We start from the raw sequence: 20303 nt of genomic DNA, 5'->3' as shown, positions 1-20303 counted from the left end.
GGGTTTGGAGAATGCTCTAACTCGGCAAGGCTTACCTGTGGGGTCTGAGAACTCTTGGAGCTCGGGTACCTGGGGCGGTAACACAGGTGCCTCGGGTAACTTCCCAGATCTCAGCATGTCTAACTCAGCCTGCAGCTCCCGGATTTTCTTCTTCAGCCGGATGCAGTTGGGGCAGAAGGATGTGGTGGGGATTTCATGGGAGTTGCCTTGTGCAGAGGCCAGTGACAGCTCAGTGGGGCTGTCTGCTTTAAGTGACAGGGGCTCTTCTTCCTCGTCTTCAAGGATGCTCATCTCCTTGGCTGAGATGAAAGAGGAACTGTGAGGGACCCTCCATTCGCTCTCCCTCTGGTTTCTGCTGAGGCTCAGGGAGCCATGCTGCATGGCGCTGCCACACTGCTCAAAGATGTCTTCAGCCTGGTATTTAGATGCTCTTCTGAGGGGAAGTGGTGTACTTGTTGTTAACTGGTTGTCTTCAAACTTGGCAGACTCCAAAGAAGCCTCCAGGACATCTTTGAAGATAAGATCAATTTTTTTTTTCTTTGTTTGGGGGTGGGATTCCCCCTCATCACAGCTGCGCTTGTAGGGGCTCTTCCCCTGCTTTAAGGTAGTGAACTGGAGTGCTCCCCTTGCATCCTCTTGGTTTTCTACATTCTTTTCTGAGTTTTCATTCTGTAACATTTTGTCTCCTAGAATGGAAAATGAGGGGTGGGGATTATCACTGGGAATGGAGCAACATCCCTCAATCTAAAACTCAAACAAAAAAGAACAAAAAGGCAGACTGAATCCCTGCAGGTCTGCATATTATGTTACAAGCCAGGGAACTGACACAATTCAGTGGAAACCGAGGCTTGCAAGAGGAGAAGCCCTGCTAATGGGCATGTCTGCAAAAACAGAGAGTCCTGGGTAAGCACAGCAGAGTAGAACCCACACACTTCAAAGAGAAGAGAAACTACAGGCAGCTTGTTAACCTAAAGGTATAACCAACCTGCGTTGGAAGAGGACTATGAGGTGAATGACTGATCATGGTGGAAACTATACCCAGAGCCTAAGTGCTATTTTGGCTGGCTGGAAGTCCTGTGCCTGTTTTGACTTGGTAAAAGGTATCAAGCATACAGCAGTGCAGCGAGAGATTTACACCATTTCATGACAACCCCAGTGTCTGTGCACGCCATGGCACAAAGTTTGCAAGCCCCTTTACTCTTGTTCAGTTTGGAGGCTGCTCCAGAAATGCAAAGGTAAAGGAGTAAAAACAACTTGCACACTTAAAACCTAAGGTACACATTGTCAACTGAGCTACAACGGGTGAATGCCCTCCAAGGATGGGACATCTAGCTTGTCCTGATAGAGTCTGAGAGCATGACCATTCAGTAATTGAAAAAAAAATATCAAAAGTAACCTCATATAAATTATTAATTGCTTAAAATAAAGGGAATAGCCAGATTTCCTTACCTGGACATTCAAAAGACGATAGGTTTGGCTCAATTTCCATCACTCTTCTATCTTGTAAATAACTTCAAGCATTGATGGCTTCCCAAGCAAGACGCTGCTTTATGCTGATTTTTGGTTTTGTTTGCTTAAAGTGTATTCATGCTTTTATTCATAAGAGTTATGGAGCAAAAGCTACCATTCCCTCTCTAAGGAGAGCAATGCTAAGAATGCAGAAAAGATGCAAGACTCGAAACAGTTAGAGTAAGGCACTGTAAAAAGAGCTGGCCTGAATGGATGGGATTCTGCACTGGGTTTGGATGCTGGCTGGGAAATCCAAACACTTCTTTAGGGAATCCATAACAACAGATCTCATTTTCAACACACTGATGAGAATTTCTATGGACAAAGCTTTCACTCTCTCTCAGTATTTCCCCTGTTATGGACCATAGCAACTACTGTGAGAGCTAGTGATTTAAAGAACTGGTTCTTCTTTCTTGGTGATTTTCCCCCCAACCAGCCGAGTGCTCCAGCCCTATGGAAAAGCTAGAAATCACAAGATGATCCCTCATATTACTGTTTTCAACTCCAATGATGAGGCGGCTCAGAAACCATCAGCAGAAGCAAAACCCAGGAACCATGTTATTTTTCTGTGAGTTCATCAAGTGTGTCACTTGCTTTGACAGACTCATCTGCAGGGATTTGAAATCTTTTAAATAGAAAGTGACTCAGCAGATTTTTGTGCTGCTTTCTGATCACTTCCCAGTGCCCTCCCAGTGGAGGCTTTGATGTCTCTTGCAAGTCTAGCAACGGCCCAGGTGATGCTCCATTTTAACATCTCTGTGCCCCTTCTGTGAATGCAGGCTGAGCCCAGCTTGCAGCAGGATGAGCTCACCAAGATGTCAGGGGGTTTCTGGAATGGTCTCCGTAGCCACATGAGTTTCTACCTGAAGGTGCATTAGGCTGTGGCAGGTTCTGGAGAGTCCTGAGGCAGATCTTCACCACACTCGTAGCACAGAGCAGGCTGTGAGTTACCGTTTCAGCTCCCACAAACCATGACACCATAACAATCCAGGACTAAAGGCATGTCTGCACGACAGGGCAATAGCTCGTAGCCTTGGTGCCCCTGTAGAGCAGCTGCTCCAAGGGCACAGACTGTCTCTTGCTGTACTTTCAGAAAGCACTAAGCCATCTGGATGACTAATGTGTGCGTGTTACAGCAGCAAAATCACTGCAGCCTGTACCTAATCACTCACTGGTGTTCATTAACATAAAGAAGCAAATTCATACCAATGTTAATTCAGAAGTGGGAATTGCCCAAGTACAGCCACCACGATGTAACACTGCAAGTGCATAACAACCCTAAGGTGATAGCGATAACCAGCTTTTTCAGGACAACTTGTCCACCCCATGACTGAAGAGGAGACACCTTTTACCAAGTCAAGGCAGCAACAGCAGCTGGGTAATAATATACTCAAGAATCATAATTACAAATTATATTTAGTGTGGCTGCCCCTCTGAGGCCCTGCCATTCTGCATCTAGCCTGGAAAGAAATGTTCCTAATTAACTTCAGGTATGAGCATTGTACAGATGAACAGATGCATTAAGAATTTTTGCTTTCCTCTAAAGCTTTCTATATTGCTGACAATACGTGGCCCAAAGGACTGCTGGGTTTGTTTCAACATTGCTACTCTTTAGACAAGATAACAATTTTTATCCAAGGAAGAATCAGTCTGACAAGTACAAAGCCTCCTGTACGTTGTACACACATTCTAAGGTTGGGAGACTAAGGAGCTGATGTCGCGCTGATCCCAAATTATCTTTCTGAAGAAAGAGGAGATAAATTAAACGAGGAAAATGGACATACAAACACACCAAGGAAATCTCATTCATATGGACACAAAACCAGCCAGAACTCCCTCAAACAGGCTGCTTACAGGAGCCAGAGAGAGCAGCATGTTCAGAGGAAAAACCTAACACTGTCTTGTAGGATAATCAGCTTGGCAATCTTCGGGCCAAAAAGTCTTGTGACAGGGGTGCTCTGTGATCCCTGGGCATTGCATCAGGCCCTTCCAGCACACACACACACACAGCACGGCACAACACAACACATGACGTGACACATCACAGCACAAATCTTTCTTTCATGATCTCCATGACTGTGGGTATCTTACTCTTCTTGTTCACCCATCCATCTGTGCCAGGCAGAGCTGGGGGCTCTCACCTGGAGGTGCTCTGCTTCTAGAAATGCAGATCTCTTCACACAGCCTCTGCAAAACCTACTTCACCCACCACACTTGGCCCAGCTGTGGGGCAGCCTGAGGGGATCAGGAGAGAGGATGGAAAGGGAAGGGACTCACCACTTGTGCAATTTCTGTTCATGGTTTCCTGGGACATACTGTGCAACCGCTTCATGTAATCCTCACTGTACCAGACCCGCAGCTTCTCCCCAGGGTGGATGTCACGGCAGGCACGGAAGTAAATCCTCTCGCTGTGCTGAAAGGCCATCAGGTTCTGCTCCCTCTCTTCCCGGGAGATGATGACGTATCTGAGGGCAAGGGGACAAGGCAGGTGTGAAGCACAAACTTCTCTCCTGTGCCTCCCCTTGCATCAGAATGACAACCATGAAGAAGCCAGAATGACCTTTGGAGAGAGACATCAACACAGCCAGGCTGGAATGCATGGAGTTATAAGCAATGGTGTGCAAATGAGCATGGACACCCAGGGAACACTAAACCAGTGGGGCTGTTTTTTCTGGGGAAGGGATGACACAAATGCACATCCAGTCTGAAGGGATGTCTTCCAGCAAGGGTGACAGACTCTACCAGTCAGAAATATCTTTGCCTAGTGATGGAAACAAGGACTTCTGGACTCTTACCATCACTTTACGTCCCAGGGCTCCCTCCCTTGTTCTCAGGAATACAGAAGGGTTCCTCTGCCTGCCTGTTTCCCAAAAACACTGCCTTCCTTTTTTAGTTGGTAACAGATTTGCTTGCTTCTGTCCTCTCAGGCAAGCAGAATTAAGATTCTAAGGACAGAAACATGAATACCTAATGGGCATGGGAGTATGTGCTGGTTTTCCAAGGACATACCAGTATTGGAAGGTTTTGCACTTCAGAGTTCAGCAGGGTGCGACGTAAAAAACCAATTCAGCTCTGCAAGCGGAAACCCCAACACCACATTGTGGGGGTCTCCTGGCAGTGCTGACAAAAAGATCACTTTCAGGGCCTTGGATTTATTTTCCTGATTTAAAACAGCTTCATGTCAGCTCAGCAGAAATGTATTTATTCCTATTCCAAGCAACTGGCCCTCTGTGCAATTTGCTAAGACAACGATCTATCACTAAGGTCATATTAGTTGCTCTCACCCTCCTAATAGTCCTGCTAGAGGACATGAAAAAGGCTTGGTAATACTGGTTCCAGTTGCCACCAGCATGAGCTCACAACAGCAACCCAGGAATGAGGCCCCATCACAGCATGTGTAGACCCCAAATCAGACATGAACAGCTCATAGCTAAAACTTATTTTTCTCTTATGCCATTTGCCTCTGTTGCTCAGCACACCCTGCTGCAGCAACCTCAGCAAAGGCAAGGAGGCTGCAGGGGAGCATATGGCTCCTCTGACATCTGCTGCAATTAGTCCTTGCCTAAGTTCCCTAATGTATATACAGGTATTTCTTTGGCTTAAGAAATCTGTCAAATGTTTTGAATATTCTACCTTCTCTAGCCATGTGAATGCACAGATAAAGACACAAGTCCACCTGCACGGGATTCCACTAACCCACACATGTAAGGTCACAAACTTGATGAAACTTCCCACAAAACACAGAAAACAAGTCTGCAGTGGCAGTGTCTCAGACTGCCTGAGGCTCTGGTTTTAATGTTAAGCAACTGTGCATGTGCCTGCAAGCAGTTGTATTTTTCCTAATGTCTACTACCCAGGATTCTCTGCCATCTTCAGTAATTATTTAAACAGCAGACTGGTACTGCCAACATTGGCTTTTCTTGACCTTAATTTACTTCTGATCACAAAACAAAGGAACTTTTGAAGTACCAGTTTGCGTATTTGAGAAGGAAGAGAGACCTGGACCAGTGGGGTGGGAAGGCGGTCCTGCAACAGCACACAGCTGTCAGGCTATTGCTTTTGTGCGTTAGCTATCACTACTCAAAAGGTGTATGCATGCCTTCAGCCAGCCATGAGATCCACAACCCTTGAGACAGACCAATGTGCTGATGCCTTGCAGCACAGGAGATCCTAGAGGATGCTCTCTCCAGTCCAAGCAAAATGTTAGGATGCTTCCTAGCACCAGCTAAGGAGAGACCCTGCTTTGCATCTCACCATCCACAACAGATCAGGCCGCCCCTGTGAAGATTTGCTAACCTAAAGTCACTCAGAGATCCTTAATATAACATACATGACGCGTACATTCACAGCCAGTGGCACCAGGGAATTCATGCAGCAGTGGCAGGATGGTCTAGTGCATTTTCAGTAAACTGTATTTGGCAGTGAGATGTAGAAAACACTTTGAATGGGAAGTTAACTATTCCCACCAGGGCTCACTTTTATTATGAAGTATTTTGTTAAGCATGAGCTTTTTCTGTTCACTGTTCTTCTGCTTCTACAGCCCTCCACGTTTCTGCCCAAGTATCCTTGAGTTCTGCTGCCTGCATCCTGTGGCTCTGGCCACCTGCTGGAGCAGCTAGGAGCTGGGAGGAGAGTGCAGGCAGGAGGGCATGAGCTGCAGCACTGCTGCAACACTGCAGCAAATGCTGCCTAGCTGCTCATCCAGCCTCCTGCAGCCACTGGCACAGCCACTCTCATCAGAAGCCCCCAACAGAGAGTTCTGGGATAATCCAGTCACAAACATGTTTCTTCTCAGCTGCACCCAGCTAGGAAGTGGTTTACACTCCTAGTGAGGAAGCATTCCATCTGTGATACTTCCCTGAGGTAAGGTAAATGGGATGAGATCATCCACACAGAAGACACAGTTTTGAATCAGTGCTGCCCAGCCCCAGGCTCCAGTTTCTCCAGAGGTACAAAAGACACAGGTTACAAAGGACTGCATAAACCCTACATTCCAACTGTTGGTCTGAGACACTTGGTGCCACTGCACACCACAGCTAAGAGGCAGATACTTTCCAAGGATGGAGAAAATCATTCCACAGAAGTACAGCCAGCTTGGTGACCCAGGGGCACAAACCACCTGCTGAAGAGAGACTGCATGATCAGCCTTCACTGACATACATCCCAAGGCCAAAGTGCTCACATCCTGAAAAACCCAGCCCTTCCTGCAAAGGCTGCATAGCATCCAGTCCCCTTCCCAATGCCAAATACTCCATTTGGATTGAAGCAAGGAAGCTACCTTGATTTGGACACCCAGGACAGGCATGGTTAGGCTGACCCAAGCACTGCATACTGATGGGCAAGGCCCTGCTTGCAGAGCAGGTTTCCCAAGGGAGGATCCTGTGATCCTGAGAGAAGGAGCAGTCATACTGCTCCTTCAGCAGACCCAGACACCCTCAGCTGCACCTGGTCCTGCAGAGAGGCATTGCCACCAGTCACAAACCCATCATTTCATGTCCTGGCTAGTCCTTGGGACAGGCCAGCCTCCAGAACACCACAGTTCCTGACCAGGCTACTCAGGACCAAACATAGCACCAATGGAGACCACTTCTGACCCATCTGCAGCTATTGGGGCTGGCATCACCCCCACAGCTGTCAGAGGCACAGCTCCTTGCTCTGCAGGACCACCTTTCCCACAGGCTCTCTAGATAGCAGCAAATAAAAATCATTGTTTCATTTTTATTAAGGCCCAGCCCACTCAGGACACCAAATTCCCAAGTTTTGGGATGGGCAGTGAGCATGCCCAGAAAAAATGTCAAGTTATTTTTCTGCAGCTGGGATCATTCCTCCCCAGAGGGAACAGAGCCTCCGGTGAGGATCCAAAGAGATGGTGAGGATGGAGGAGACCTCTGCAGCTGGAGGAAGGCTCAGGCTTCTCCCCTTTTCCTCTCCACTATTGCCCTGGACTTGCCTCATGACTTCCTGCTGCCACTCCATAGCCACTGGCCTTTCCCAAACCGACTCTGAGCACAGAGCCAGGGCAGGAGATCCCATGCAAGACAGCAGCCACCAGCCCAGGCTGATGCCATGGGATGCCATACCTGTAAACCCTGCCTCCATGCTCTGATGCCAAGTGTCTCCAGGAGAGCCACACCTGTGACAGGCTAGTTAACAGCTCAGGCAAAAATTGTAGAGAGAAACAAACGACTCAACAGCAGCTGTGTTAAAAGTGTTATATATTTATTGCATTCTTAACAAAAATACTTTTAAAGAGAGAATTTTTTCAGCATGTACAAGACATGGAGATACTAGGGTTGAGCACAGTAGTTTGCTTTGACACAGACACTTACTTCAACAGCCAGTTAACATGACAGGTGCAGGAAGAAGTATCCTTTGCGAGCCAGTACAGAAAAGCCACTCCACCGAGGGGTCTACACAGGGCAGGAGACATGTCCCCAGATCTGGCCAATCTGTAATAGTCCACAGAGGAAACTAGGGGAGACATCAGGCAGTTTATAGTAAAAAGTCCTTTCTCCTGACCAGTACCCAGCCTTTGGGGATTTGCATTCAGGGCTGTGCATCCTGCAGCAGGATGCTCTCTGTAAATACATCTGTGTGGTCAAACTGATGGCAGCAATACTGTTAACTCCCTCCAGCGCCCAGCACCTGCAGGAGTCTACTCCTTTGCAGACCTGAGGGTTCCCAGAAGGGATCCCCCTGGACAACATCAAAGGAGCTAATCTTACCGCTATACCCATGGGAGAGCATCAGTAAGGACCAAATATTATAAAAATATAAAATACTAATATTAATATATAGCAGCAGCACTATATTGACTCAGAAAGCCTTTAAAACATATCACCCTCTCAGCTCTCTCTGATTCATAAATTAGATCCACTTCTGTCAGATTTCCCAACCTGCCCTTCATCTGAAGAGAGGCTATGACTTTTGCAAAGTACAAATGTTTCAAAATAAGTAAAAGGACATCCTCAGTGGAAGGTGAACAAGTTCTGCCCTGGTCTGGCACCAGCACTAAAGGGAATGTCCTCTGCATGAAACCAGTTGGGTCATTCCTCAGGAATGAGGCTTTTTTTCCTTGCCAGACCACTATTTCCTTGAGCAATCTTTTATTGCACCACTAAAAAGAAATTACTTGAATTAGAATTGCGGAACATCTTAAAAAAAAAAAAGGAAAAGCATGTCATGAATGCCTGACACAGCAGATATACAATGGACTTTTCAGGAAAGAAGCTAGTGCACTATACTTTGAAAGGAGGCCAGACAGGCTAAAGATGACCCTTGAAGACCACACAAAACAAGCCATCCTTCTGCTACACTGCGCTGCCTATGTTCAATTCCACAGAACTGTAACTTTTTTGCCAAGTCTGTAGCCCAGCCATGGCATGATGATGCACACTCATGTTAACTGGAATAGCGTCCTGCAACCAACCTCCAAATACAGTACAAGAGCCTGGACAGCACAGTGTGCTGTGTGTTTAACACCTTGACCCTTTTCCCTGCTGAAGCTTATCAGGATAATGGTCTGGGTTTTTCCAGACATGGGGGCAGCATGCTAGATGCAGAGGTGAAAATTAAGGAGAAAACAGACATATTATAAAAGAGCTACCACATGCATGATCACCACCTGAAGTGACACTATTAAAGCCTAGTTCCAGAATCAGTGTTTTACATGGGAACCTCACACAGCTCTAGAGCAATTCAAATGTTGTAACACAGTTCTTTCTTGCATGTATATGGGGGAAAAAAGCAGTATAAAATCAACATGTTTAAGATTTTAACCTATGCAGCTGTGAATTTAGACTGTAAACTCTTCATGACTGGAAAACACAGTACAGATCCCACCCTAAATAAAACTAAGTGCAAAGTAACTGTACTGAAGCTGACAGAATTACAGTAAAATAAAACCAAACTGGCTTGATGTAAATAGCAGGCCCTACGTCTTTTCTGGTTTCTGTTCAGTCTCCCACATTTTGAAGAAGTGAGGTTGTTCAAAACTGAAGATTTGTCAACATTCAAGAAAATAATATGATACAATTATATTTAAATGTTGTCATATGGTGAAATAATTGTATTTTAACTGCAATTGTGAAAGGTAGGGGTTTCAGACTGGAGCAAACAAAAGTTGAACTCTTTAACACAAGTGCATGTGGCACTGCAGAATCCTTGCAAATGCCTATGCCTTTGCAACCCTTTTCAGCAGTCTAAAACTCCATGGTGCTCAGATCTGTCCTCAGAATCACGCCTTCTTCCCTTCCCTGCACAAGCTCTGCTTTTACACTCCTCTTCCCAAAGCTGTGTGTAAGTCACAGTAAGCCCCAGACAGCCCACTATTGCTGAATGAAAGATAAAAGCAATGATCAATAAGAGTTTTTACCACCGTAAGTCTGTATATTTCTGCACATACTGCATATACTAATATTGAGGAAGATAATGGAAATGCAATAGTAGGATAAATTTGTGAGTTGGTTACAAAGGGATCTCTGTAGCATGCTGTTTCAGTAAAAAATATTTCACAGGCATGGAAGATATCCAGATAATGATTTCTATTGCATCTCTTAGTTTATACAGCATTTAAAGCATGGGGAAGACAGTGAAAACTCTTAATCTCTATGAACCCAAAGCTGTCCTACATTCCAAGCTCTACAATATCTGAGATTCCTCTTTGCCATTGCAGAGGGCCAGTCCTACAATTAGCTGTCATATTCATACTGCTCTGTTAGCCAGCAGGGGGGATGGATGGGTTGGGTCAGCTGTTGTCCCTCTCCACAGAATACTGATACACACAGGAAGCCATGTGAACATCCATCAGCTCAGGAAGGGGCATCCTTCTTTACTTCATGTGAAACAGACTAAAAATGATGTTTTCTTTTTCGTGACCTGGTGGCCCGTGCAGGAGTCAGTTTTAGAGAGTTTTGGTTAGACTCTGCATGGGGCTCGGGGGGCTGTTTAGAGCAAGCTGCTTGCAGACAGGACCCTGGCATGGCACTAGGATCTCGTATCCTCTGGAAAGCCCGGACCCCATCACGTATTTCTGTCAGTGTCTGACACATCTGGCCGACCTGGCTGGTGAGGTCAGCCACGCTCTGGCTGACAGCATGCATGCTATGTGCCATGTCCCTGTGAATGGCCACCAGCTCCTGGCAGAACTGCCTGAACAGGTCTGTTTGCTGTGCATGGGAATGGAGAAGCTGGCGGTCAAAGCTGGCGAGGGGCGGGCTCCTTGTGCGGGGGTGCGGGGGTCTGCAGGCCGAGGTGGCGCGTGGGGATGGACAGCACAGGTCCTGCCTTTGGCTGGCAGCTTCCGAGGGCTCTGATGAGGAAGAGGAGCGAAGGAAGGAGGGCCTGGAGAACGGACTGACACCTGCACCAGCCCTCGGCAGCGAAGAGAAGTGGTGTTCCTGAGAAGTGCCTGGTATCTCTTCATCTTCATCAGCTTAAACAGAAGAGGAAGCATGAATTACTAATGTGAAATCCCTCTCAAAACTGGCTTCTGTTTCAGGATACCTCAAAGAACATGGAAAAAGGGTTTTCCCCTCCCCCCAGCCTACCAGTTCAGACAAGCCTGTAGCTTCTGATGCGTAACTCAACATGCAATGTTAGCATCTGTGTGACAAGCTTAGCCATGAGAAACCTGAGAGTGGGTGAACCCAAGCTATTGTGCTATTCTGTACAGAGCACTGTTCATTACTCGAATATAAATCCATTTCAGACAGTAGCAATGACTTCTCTTCCCCAAACCCATAGGTAGCTAGCACAAATATTCTGGAGGGACACAGACTTCGCATGTAAAAATCCTGCTCCCCCATCACTTCTTACATCGTCTGCACTAAGAAGACTGTGGATGTTGTATTTGCTGCCCTCAAAGTGTGTTCTGCAAAGCCATTATGTTGCTTGGCATCACTAAGACAACGAGGCAATCAGACAAACCAGCAAAAGACTTTTTATGTTAATCAGGCAAATATACTTGATGCAAAATCAAAACTAAAGCAAAATGCCACACGAAAACTATAATCAGTCTGATAAATATCTAGTGATGTGCCAGTTCACAGGTACAGGCATGTGAAGAGTAAGAAGAGACAAGGTTTCACCTGGTGCAGCTGCCGACTATTTCCTTGTATAACCAGTATTCTTTTTACCCCTGAAATAGTGCAACTGGCTTCCAAGATAGATGCAAAAAATGACCAAGTCCCACCTTGTCAGTTCTGGAAGAATTTGTTCTTGCTTTCCCACTAACAATTTCAGATACAGGATCAGACCTAGCGTGGTAGGATACCGCCACCCATGAGGTGTCAGTGGACTGACTTCTCAAGAAGCTATCATCTCCTTCTCTCCTTTGTATCCCTAAAAGCTCACAAACAAGAAGCCGCACCGCCACAAACGCAAACTGTGTACAAAACTATGGAAAGGACCTGCACAAACCAGCTTCTGGTTTAGCACTGGAAGGTGTCTGAGAATTGTGGTGTAAGAAGATTAACTTCAAAAGCAGGGCCAGCAGTTTCTTTAGAACCAGTGAAGAAGGAGTCATTATTGTCTACCTTTTTCACATGTTCATGCTGATCCTTCAGATCACTACTGAGAAATCATTAGTGGCCCAATCTCAGCAATGAACACCAGTGATCACTGAGACCCCCAAAGCTCTCTCGGAAGTGATCCATCGGCAACAGGCAGATGCCTTTCAGTTTGGTAGCATTGCTGTTTTATCAGGGTGAAGATATCCTAACCCTTTACAAGCACTTTTTCCACAGACTGGAGGCAGTCATACTTTACAGATTCTCCCTCACTTGTAGGATTAATTCATACTTATAATCTATTATGTACTCTCAGATGACAGTATGGAAAAGAACTAGACAAACACATAAAGATGACCTTAACTTGGAAACAATCCATCTCAATGCTCCACAACCACCAGAGCAGAAAACAACCACAGCAGAAGGACAGGCAACCCAGCCATCTCACACAACACGCAGTGCTCTTCTGGTGTCAAACTGAGATATGCAAGCATGAGACAAAGAGGTGTTGAGGCAGTGATACTTACAGCTCGTTGTCAGGCTGTCAACCACGTCCACATCCGCTCTGCAGTGGCCGTGCCTCTGGTGGGACGAATGCAGCGCCGACTCAATGGCTCTCTCGTGGGCGGTCAGGACGATGGCTGAGGGCTGCCCCGCGCTGCCAGGGCTGGAGAGGGACCTCTGCATGAGTGCCAGTTTGTCCTTGGTCCTTCTCTTCATGTCGTCCCATCTGTGTTTAATGTCTTTTACAGACCTGGGGACCTGGCTGACTGATGTGATCTGCCTGGCTATGCTTTCCCAGATCTTGTCCCTGTCAGCATGGGATAGACGCATTGTCTCCCTCCCAAACAGCATGGCTTCATTTCGGGTCACCTCAGTGACCAGAATGTCCAGTTCTTCCTTGGAAAACTTGGGCTTCCTCTTTCGTTCAGTCATGTTCCTTGGGTTGAACATCCCGCAAAGCATAATTGGGTAAAAGGAAATCAGCGCAAAGCAACCCCCTGCATCCAACCACTTGGCCAGTGCAGTACTGGGGCAGAGGAGTTTGGTGGGATCCAGCTCCCCTGACCCACAACAACCTCTCACCAGGAAAAGGCAGCTGTTTTGTTTTTAGAAGGCAATTTTCAAGCTTAAGAAAAAAAAAATACCAAGCAACGCTAGTGTGAAGGAGCCTTCTCAGCTTTAAAGTTAAAATCAAATTTTACACATCATCTGATGCCCAGACTTATGCATAAGATTTTCAGTTCAGCCTCACATCACTTGCCACAGTTTGTGCACAGAAAAAAAACGTGAGAACTTGCAATCAGAGCGGTGAATTAGCTTCTAATGTGACACTGCTTGAAACTTAGAGGAAATTTAGAGGCCTGAAACATATCTTATTGTTCTACCTGGCATAACATGCAATAGAAACTTTTACACCACCTGCTCTGTTACAACTTGAAGGATGTCGTGAAAAGGCTACATCAAATTCGATTTTTTTTAGGGCAGGTAGCTTTTGACTAGACTGGTAGGCAATTTCTGCAACTTGCTTTCCCTAAGGAAAAATCTCTTTTTTCAGCATTGGAGTACTCTACATCCAGCATTTGTCTGCTTCACAGCAAGCTCTTGCTTCACCCAGAAATGGCTGCCATTTCCCATTGTTCTCAAAAGGAATGAGGCCACCCACTTGATTTTCCTGGCTAGGCTTTCTGTCACTGCCACCAACACGAGCCTGCATCCAGTTTCTGGTGCTTCAGATGAACAACTTGTAGCCTCAGCCCATTGAGAAAAAGAGGCAGCTATCCTGAGAACAAGCAGTTTTGTCCAAAGGGGATTTGTGTTAATTTCTCCAGCCACAGTCAAAGAAAACTACAAAAATAAACAAAACATTAGTCCTAACTATGTTTTATTGGGGGAAAAAAAAAAAGAAGGCAGTAGATCTATTCAATAAGGAAAGAGAAAACAGACTGTCTGAACCTACAGAAAGGTGCTGACCCATGGCATTCTAGTTCCTTCCCAGTGTCGTTAATTCCTGTAATTGTTGTTTAATCAATCTCACTGACACTGCAGCCTGCCATCGGGGCAAGTGTCAGTTTGGTTAAAGCTGGAAAACCAGTGGGAGAAGCTGCTCAAATCCAGGCCACATCAGGGAGAGAGCTGGGACCTAAGTGCACAGAGGCATTTCACAGGAACAAACATAAATGAATGCTTGAGATACTCTCTTGGTGAAGTTTCATTTAAAGAGAGAAAGAAAGAGCATTTAGAGAAGATGGTAATGAAATGACGGAGAGACAGCAAAGCACTTGTTACCCTGAATCTCAAAAAACCCCAACAGAAATCTCACCAAACTTAAAAGGAAAAAGGAGTTCTCCCAGCTGAACACAAGAAGAAGGGAAAAAGCTACATGAAACATCGAGCAAGGGGATATTTACGGTTTGACTTTTATGGCATTCAGCAAAACTGGGCTTGGTGTATGCCCTCATCAGGTAAGCATGACTGCACAGTATCATCAGTGCCTCCATGAGATGGCAACAAATCTCCATTGACAAGCTGCTCTGGTGAAAAAGTGTAACAGTATTCTGCAAAGCGCTCTGGGTAGGGGTGAGCTTCCAGAACAGAACAGCGCTCTCTGGAGACAGAGGGTCACAAAACCTGGTGCCCCCTCTTCTCTGCCAAACTCACAGCTGCTGTCACCAGCAAAGCTGCCCCAATGGGGAACTAGAGCCTTGCTTGCTCTCCCCAGACAGGATATCCCACCAAGTGCACTTAGGACAGCTTATGGTAGGCCTGGATATTCAGATTTTACTGTTTCCACTCACATGCTCTGGCACAACTTGGGTCAAAACAATCTTACCTACATATTCCAATAGCAAACTTGCCACACATCGAGTAATGAGCTCTGGCCAGTTTTAATCACAAATTCAATTAACCTTAGGTTCCTAAGAGGCACATCAACCTCCTCCTAATAAAAATGCAGACAGTGTTACTGTCAGAGGGATCCTTTTCTCCTCCAGCAAGCCATATGTCCCTAGAGGCAGTCACTGATATCTACAAGTACCTCTCTGGTGATGCTATGAGGGTTTCAGCAAGCTCCAGAGCAGTCCCAGCTGTGGGGTTGTGAATTCACACCTCAGCCCAGGTTAATCTGAAAGCGCAAAACACACTGAACAGGAGGCACTTAATGATTACCCCACAAATATATCAATCAACTCCATTTTTCTTGGCCTCTAAGAAACAACCATGTAATTTTTCCCAGGGCTTTGGGAGGATCACAGCCCCACAGTAATTTAGGATTCCTTTGCTCTGCATAAATTTGACTCTGTAATAGGTAAGAACATTTGCTCTACTTGCTGCAAGGTAGCAGAAATCGGTTTATGATGTTCAACAAAATTATGTTCATAGGCTGGTGGCTTTTACTCACCCTGAACACAAGGGCAGTCACAGTAACCCTGCCTGTTTTTTAAATGCTTATGTTTAAAAGGTCCTGTAAAGTTGAAACAGCAGCTCTGTACCAAAGATCTACTAGTCAAAGCTGGTCCTGCTTTAGGCAGGCTACTGGAACACTTGACTAGAGCTTCCTTCCAAGCTATATTATTATATGAAAATCAAATAAGAGATGCCTCCATTATAAGGAGATACAGGAAGATTTACAGGACAATCTGGCTCCCCATGATCTCTGTCACTATGTTTGGAGAGGAAAGAGGTCAGAAAGGAAGGCAAAGGAGAAAGGAGTGAGAAAGTCTTGCTTCAGCCTTTTCACATTGGCTAAGGCAAAGGATGAATTTATATTGTGTCAAAAGCCAAAGACCTCAGGAACTCACATGCAAGAAGGGTTACAGACTATAAATGCTCAAAATATCCTGGAAACCTCAAACATGAGGCACTACACTTCAACAGTTCAGTTAGGCACTGCCAGTTTCTATCCTACATCTGGTTCTGGGCCAAGTAATACATACACAGAAAGATGGACTTTCCTGGACTTTCTAAATTACTTCTGGTTTTTGTCAGATCCATTATTTTTAGAGGACACCAGCAACTGAGTAACAGAATTTCCTCAGAAGCTACCAGGAAAATGGATGGTCCTCTGCAACCCTTCAGAAGCCCTAAAGAACTGCCATCAGCAGCAATTTACGGTTTGTGTCCAAGACAGCATTTATTTTGCTTGCTGCAATCCACACTAAACAGCCACCAGAAAAAAAAAAAAACCAGAGGAAGATGTTTGCATATATTGGAGGTTCCTGAAGTATTGCAAACAGCAGGGCTTTACTCTGGACAGAGATGAAGGGTGCATTAGCTGTGTGCCAGCAGCCAGCTTAAGAGAACATGCTCCCAGCATCAGGAGTTTGTCTTGACTAACTAACTGATGAGGGAAAGGGCAAGAGGATGTTACCATTGCCATGCCATCTGCTGCACTTGATACTCCTTCCTCCCTGTCATCCACTGCCTTGGGTAAACAGGCACTTGAAATTAAACCAGCAAGTGCTGCAGTGTATATTTTGTCCTCAGGCACCATGAAAATGGACTCAGGTGTGGTATTCAAACAACAGAAACAATAGCCAGATCTACAAGAAGAGAGAGGAGTCAGCCCAAGCTGCCCTCCCCATGCCATGCCCACCTACCCAGCAGGTGAGTAATCTGCTTTGCAAAGCACTCCATCTATGAGTGATAGCAAAGAGCACCATCTGAAAAACAAAAAGAGCGCTGTCTACAGCGTCCTGGAAGTCAAGCGTGGTTTCTGTGTGCGATCTCAGCGTCAGATGATGTTCTAGCACAGAATATTGAGCTCACCTTAGTCTAAAAGGTGCTAACAAACAAAATCAAGGCTTTTTAAGAACTCCTATTGCCACTTGAACTGTCAGACTCTACATAATACTACTGGTTATAAGCACTTTTCAAGAGTAAAATCAGAAGGTCAGTAAGACTGGTATAGCCTGCACAGACCCTTTGATACACCCTTCCCATGAGGGGTCACAAACATCCCCTTTCCACAAAGCCATAACCTCCATGCCTTTCAAGGCTGTACACAATGGCCCAGACCACACTCATACTGAGACTGAACCATGGCCAATACAAGTTTTTGCAAGAATAATCTGCTCTTTGGTGTTAGCATCACGAGTAATGCCTATTTAAATCCAGACATGAAACTTACGGTCACGGCAGTAGGAAGAAGAGCTCATAATAGAATTTTTGCTTTCCAAGACTGTTTTTCCCCAGCTTCACTGTCATGCAGATCACAAAGATCCAGATCTATGCAGATTTTTAACTTCGCATACTTTACTTCGAAATATATGTCTGCATACCTATATCTCTTCAGTATATCACTGCTTCTTTTTGAAGTGATGACTCCAGCCTCAGCCCTGGTCTAGTGTTTTATCTCATCCAGCAGTGAGCAACTGTAACAGCTGGAATCCTTACAGAAAAATGAAATCCTTTGCTGAATTTTATGAACATAAATCTCAGAACAGCTGCTATCCACGTGAAGACTGAAAAGGCCAAAAGTGGTGCAACCAGACAGGACCAGATAGGTCAACCTTGCATTTACCTGTACTTCATGCTTATTATTCCTATAACGAGGGACAACTGAAAATCCTAGACACCCAGGCCAACAAACCAGGTAATCCCACGCTGCCTTACTCTTGTAGGAAATGCCTTCCTGAGAATAAGCACTTCCAAAGCTCCCCACAGAAGCAGCACTGGTGTGACGGTCCTCACCGTGCAGCAATGCCCCTTTCTGGTGACTCGCCACACATGCGAGGCCTCAGTGACTGACGTTTTGCAGATTTATGCCAACCCCAGAAACGCTGTCCCACGGCCACACATGGTGCCTCGCTGCTGCAGCCGCCAGCTGCTCTGCCGAGGCGTGGGGCCAGCAGAGGGACCGCAAGCACGCGCCTCAGCTCTGCCTCCAGTCGCCTGGCTCGCCCTTCTCCTCGCACAGGACAGCTGGCACTGCCAACCCACAGCCAGCACCGACAGCTGCTTCAAATGAGGCCCAGAAAGAAAGCAAAAAAAAGCACCTCTTTTAGTATCTGTGAAATGAGTAGGGACAAAAAAAAAAAAAAACAAACCCAAACAGAATCAAATGTTACCTCAGGGGCAATGCAAAGCATTTTGCAAATACTTGAACAAAACAGAAAAAAATGAGTAAAAAAAATGGAGTGAGACCTGTCAGTGCTTGTAAGAGTGGATAAATAGGATCATCTTTAACATTTATTCTCATTCCAGAAAATAGCAATCCTCCATATACACATTCTTGTCCTTTTTTAGACCCTTTCTTTGAATCTGATGTCAAAGATACTAATTACAATAAATACTGAAAGAGTACAAGCATACCATTTGCAAAACGGTGGTGACATTTTGGTTTGGTATTCCAACACACAAAACAGTAAGGAGTATTTGATGGCCTCTCTCTGGAAGACAGAATCCCAAAAGGGAAGGCAGAAGAGAACTGGACTCACCTCATCCAGTTTGCTTTGGTTTCATCTGTCCCATCAATGGATTTGTAGCGGTTGTTCTTATCAACGATCTGTGGAACAAGAGAATGGATGCAGCACATCAACCAGCTGGTCCAGGTAGGAGAAGGTCTATGAATCTCAAATCACTGCTTCAGTTCCAGCCTTGAGTCATGGTGTGAAACTCTATACTGTGAATCTCCACCATCCCAGTACTACAGGCTGCTGACCTGAAGTGCATAGAGGCTACTCTGAACTGAGAGGCATTTTTTTATGTACAAATATCTGTAACTATGGATGCAGCTGACAAAATCATTAACAATCCTGGGATATTAACTTCCCTTTTGGGACAGGGCTGAGACACACATTTATTTTACAGACAGAAAAATGTGAGGAGCATTTCACATCAGCAGTTCTCAATTTTTTCCCAATAATAACTCAAGTCCTACATTGCAAGTCTCATAATTAACATGAGTTGATCCAGTGATCTCTCTATCTCATATGCTAACCAAGTTGTGTAGTATGAGGGGAAAAGAGTTTTGGTGCTCAAATCTGCATGTAGATCAGTTCCTGATGGACTGGATCTTTTTTCTGGCTTCTTGGACACCTCCTCTGCTCAGGCAGGCTGGGAGGGAGTGCTAGGGAGCAATCTGCAATCTCTAGATCATCTATCTATACCCTTGAGCTGCTAATATTTATGGCAGGTCAATGCTGATGTAGTGCCCATGTGGCCAGCGAAAGACCTTCAGAGAAGGGGGAAGATGGCTAAGGTTTGGCTCCACAAGCCCGCAACTCCCCCAGCTCTGAACTGAATGGCTGAAGTGTCACTTAGTTGGGGAAACTCGTCACTCACCAGCCATGAGAAGAATCCTGCAGACCTGTCCTGGCTAGAGATCTGCCCCTCATAGGGCCCAAAGATGTGACCTTTGGGGATCATCTCGTTCATACAGCGCACGTCGTTCTCCCCACTGGGCTCTTTAACCACCTCCATTCCAGGCGGGATGGTCAGCGCTGCCCGGTCCGGAATGCCAACAGGCACTGGCGTGTCAGACACGAACACCGGGGGGCCATGGTTTGGACACTCATCCACAAAGTACTCCTGGCAGGACTCACAGACTGCAGATGTGAAGGAAACAGGTTAGATATGGCAGACATGATGCACAACACTCAGGACAGCTCCCTGTCCTCTCCTTGCCCCAGCTGAGCCCCCTCCCCAGACTGCACACTACATACACACACAGATGTTTCACTGCCTGCTCCCTTATTCTGCCACACCTCTCAACATGGGCTCTGCCCCAACCCACACCTCCCCTACCAACACCTGCACCTGCCTGAGCCCTGGTGCCCTGCATGCATTTGCCACTGATGGCTGAACACCTGTGGAAAGGCCCATCACCACTTGCAGAGAGAGAGGCTGAGGGCTCCCTGCACATCCCTGCTTAGCAGCAAGTCCTCCAGTCTAAAGGTTTGATTCCCCACACACCAGAGGGGAGCTAAAACAAGCATCCCTGAAAACAAATACCCTCATCATATAGCCTTCATTCTGTACTTGGGAGAGAGACGGCATCCCAGGCACCTGCCCTGTCTCCAGACAGAGACACAGGTCTGCCAGCTGATAATCTGTAGCTATGCCAACACAAATTGCACCAGTTTTCTTTGCAGAATAGGAGGGAAACAGTTGTCATCTGCCCAATGCTCCTTTTGCAGTTTCTGAATTCAAGCCATTGTGTTTTCCAGACTCAGGGTTTTCCAATGTGCATTTTCCTGTTTCCAGCTTTCATGTTTCCTCCTACCTCCCTGCTTCTGCCTAGACCCTTCAGGGACAAGCTGCTTCTGTGCAACAATTTCCCCACCA

General features: G+C 46.0%; 2 protein-coding genes across 7 annotated transcripts in view; both read right to left on the bottom strand.

Annotated features, from left to right (window-relative positions):
- The window catches only part of PRDM11 (PR/SET domain 11), a 49498-nt gene that overhangs the window by 9978 nt on the left and 19217 nt on the right, over positions 1–20303 (bottom strand). For 3 of the 6 annotated variants that reach the window (XM_030948754.1, XM_030948753.1, XM_030948752.1), the window contains exons 4-8: positions 19302–19564; positions 18455–18522; positions 7839–7958; positions 3787–3974; positions 36–686 (exon numbers count right to left, since the gene is read on the bottom strand). In XM_030948754.1, coding sequence (XP_030804614.1) covers positions 36–686; positions 3787–3974; positions 7839–7958; positions 18455–18522; positions 19302–19564 — 1290 coding nt within the window. Of the gene's footprint in view, positions 1–35; positions 687–1449; positions 3746–3786; positions 3975–7838; positions 7959–18454; positions 18523–19301; positions 19565–20303 lie in introns of those variants that run through there. The other 3 variants (XM_030948756.1, XM_030948755.1, XM_030948757.1) reach the window with 3 other exon arrangements.
- On the bottom strand, positions 7990–12971 carry LOC115903889 (myb-related transcription factor, partner of profilin-like). The gene is made up of 2 exons (XM_030948758.1): positions 12545–12971; positions 7990–10942 (listed from the first exon to the last, which is right to left on the bottom strand). The coding sequence occupies exons 1-2, from the start codon at positions 12969–12971 to the stop codon at positions 10359–10361; spliced, it is 1011 nt and encodes a 336-aa protein (XP_030804618.1). The 3' UTR covers positions 7990–10358.

The sequence above is a fragment of the Camarhynchus parvulus genome, chromosome 5 (assembly GCF_901933205.1).
Source record: "Camarhynchus parvulus chromosome 5, STF_HiC, whole genome shotgun sequence".
NCBI lineage: Eukaryota > Metazoa > Chordata > Aves > Passeriformes > Thraupidae > Camarhynchus > Camarhynchus parvulus.
The sequence above is the reverse complement of the archived record's forward strand: the minus strand, read 5'-3'. Positions and strand labels throughout refer to the sequence as shown.

Excerpts from the sequence above, each read along its gene's own strand:
- LOC115903889 (XM_030948758.1), bottom strand. The coding sequence starts at position 12,971 with ATGTTCAACCCAAGGAACATGACTGAACGAAAGAGGAAGCCCAAGTTT. Across the intron at positions 10,943-12,544 it reads TGACAGCCTGACAACGAGCT|CTGATGAAGATGAAGAGATA; the intron begins GTAAGTATCACT and ends CTTCTGTTTAAG.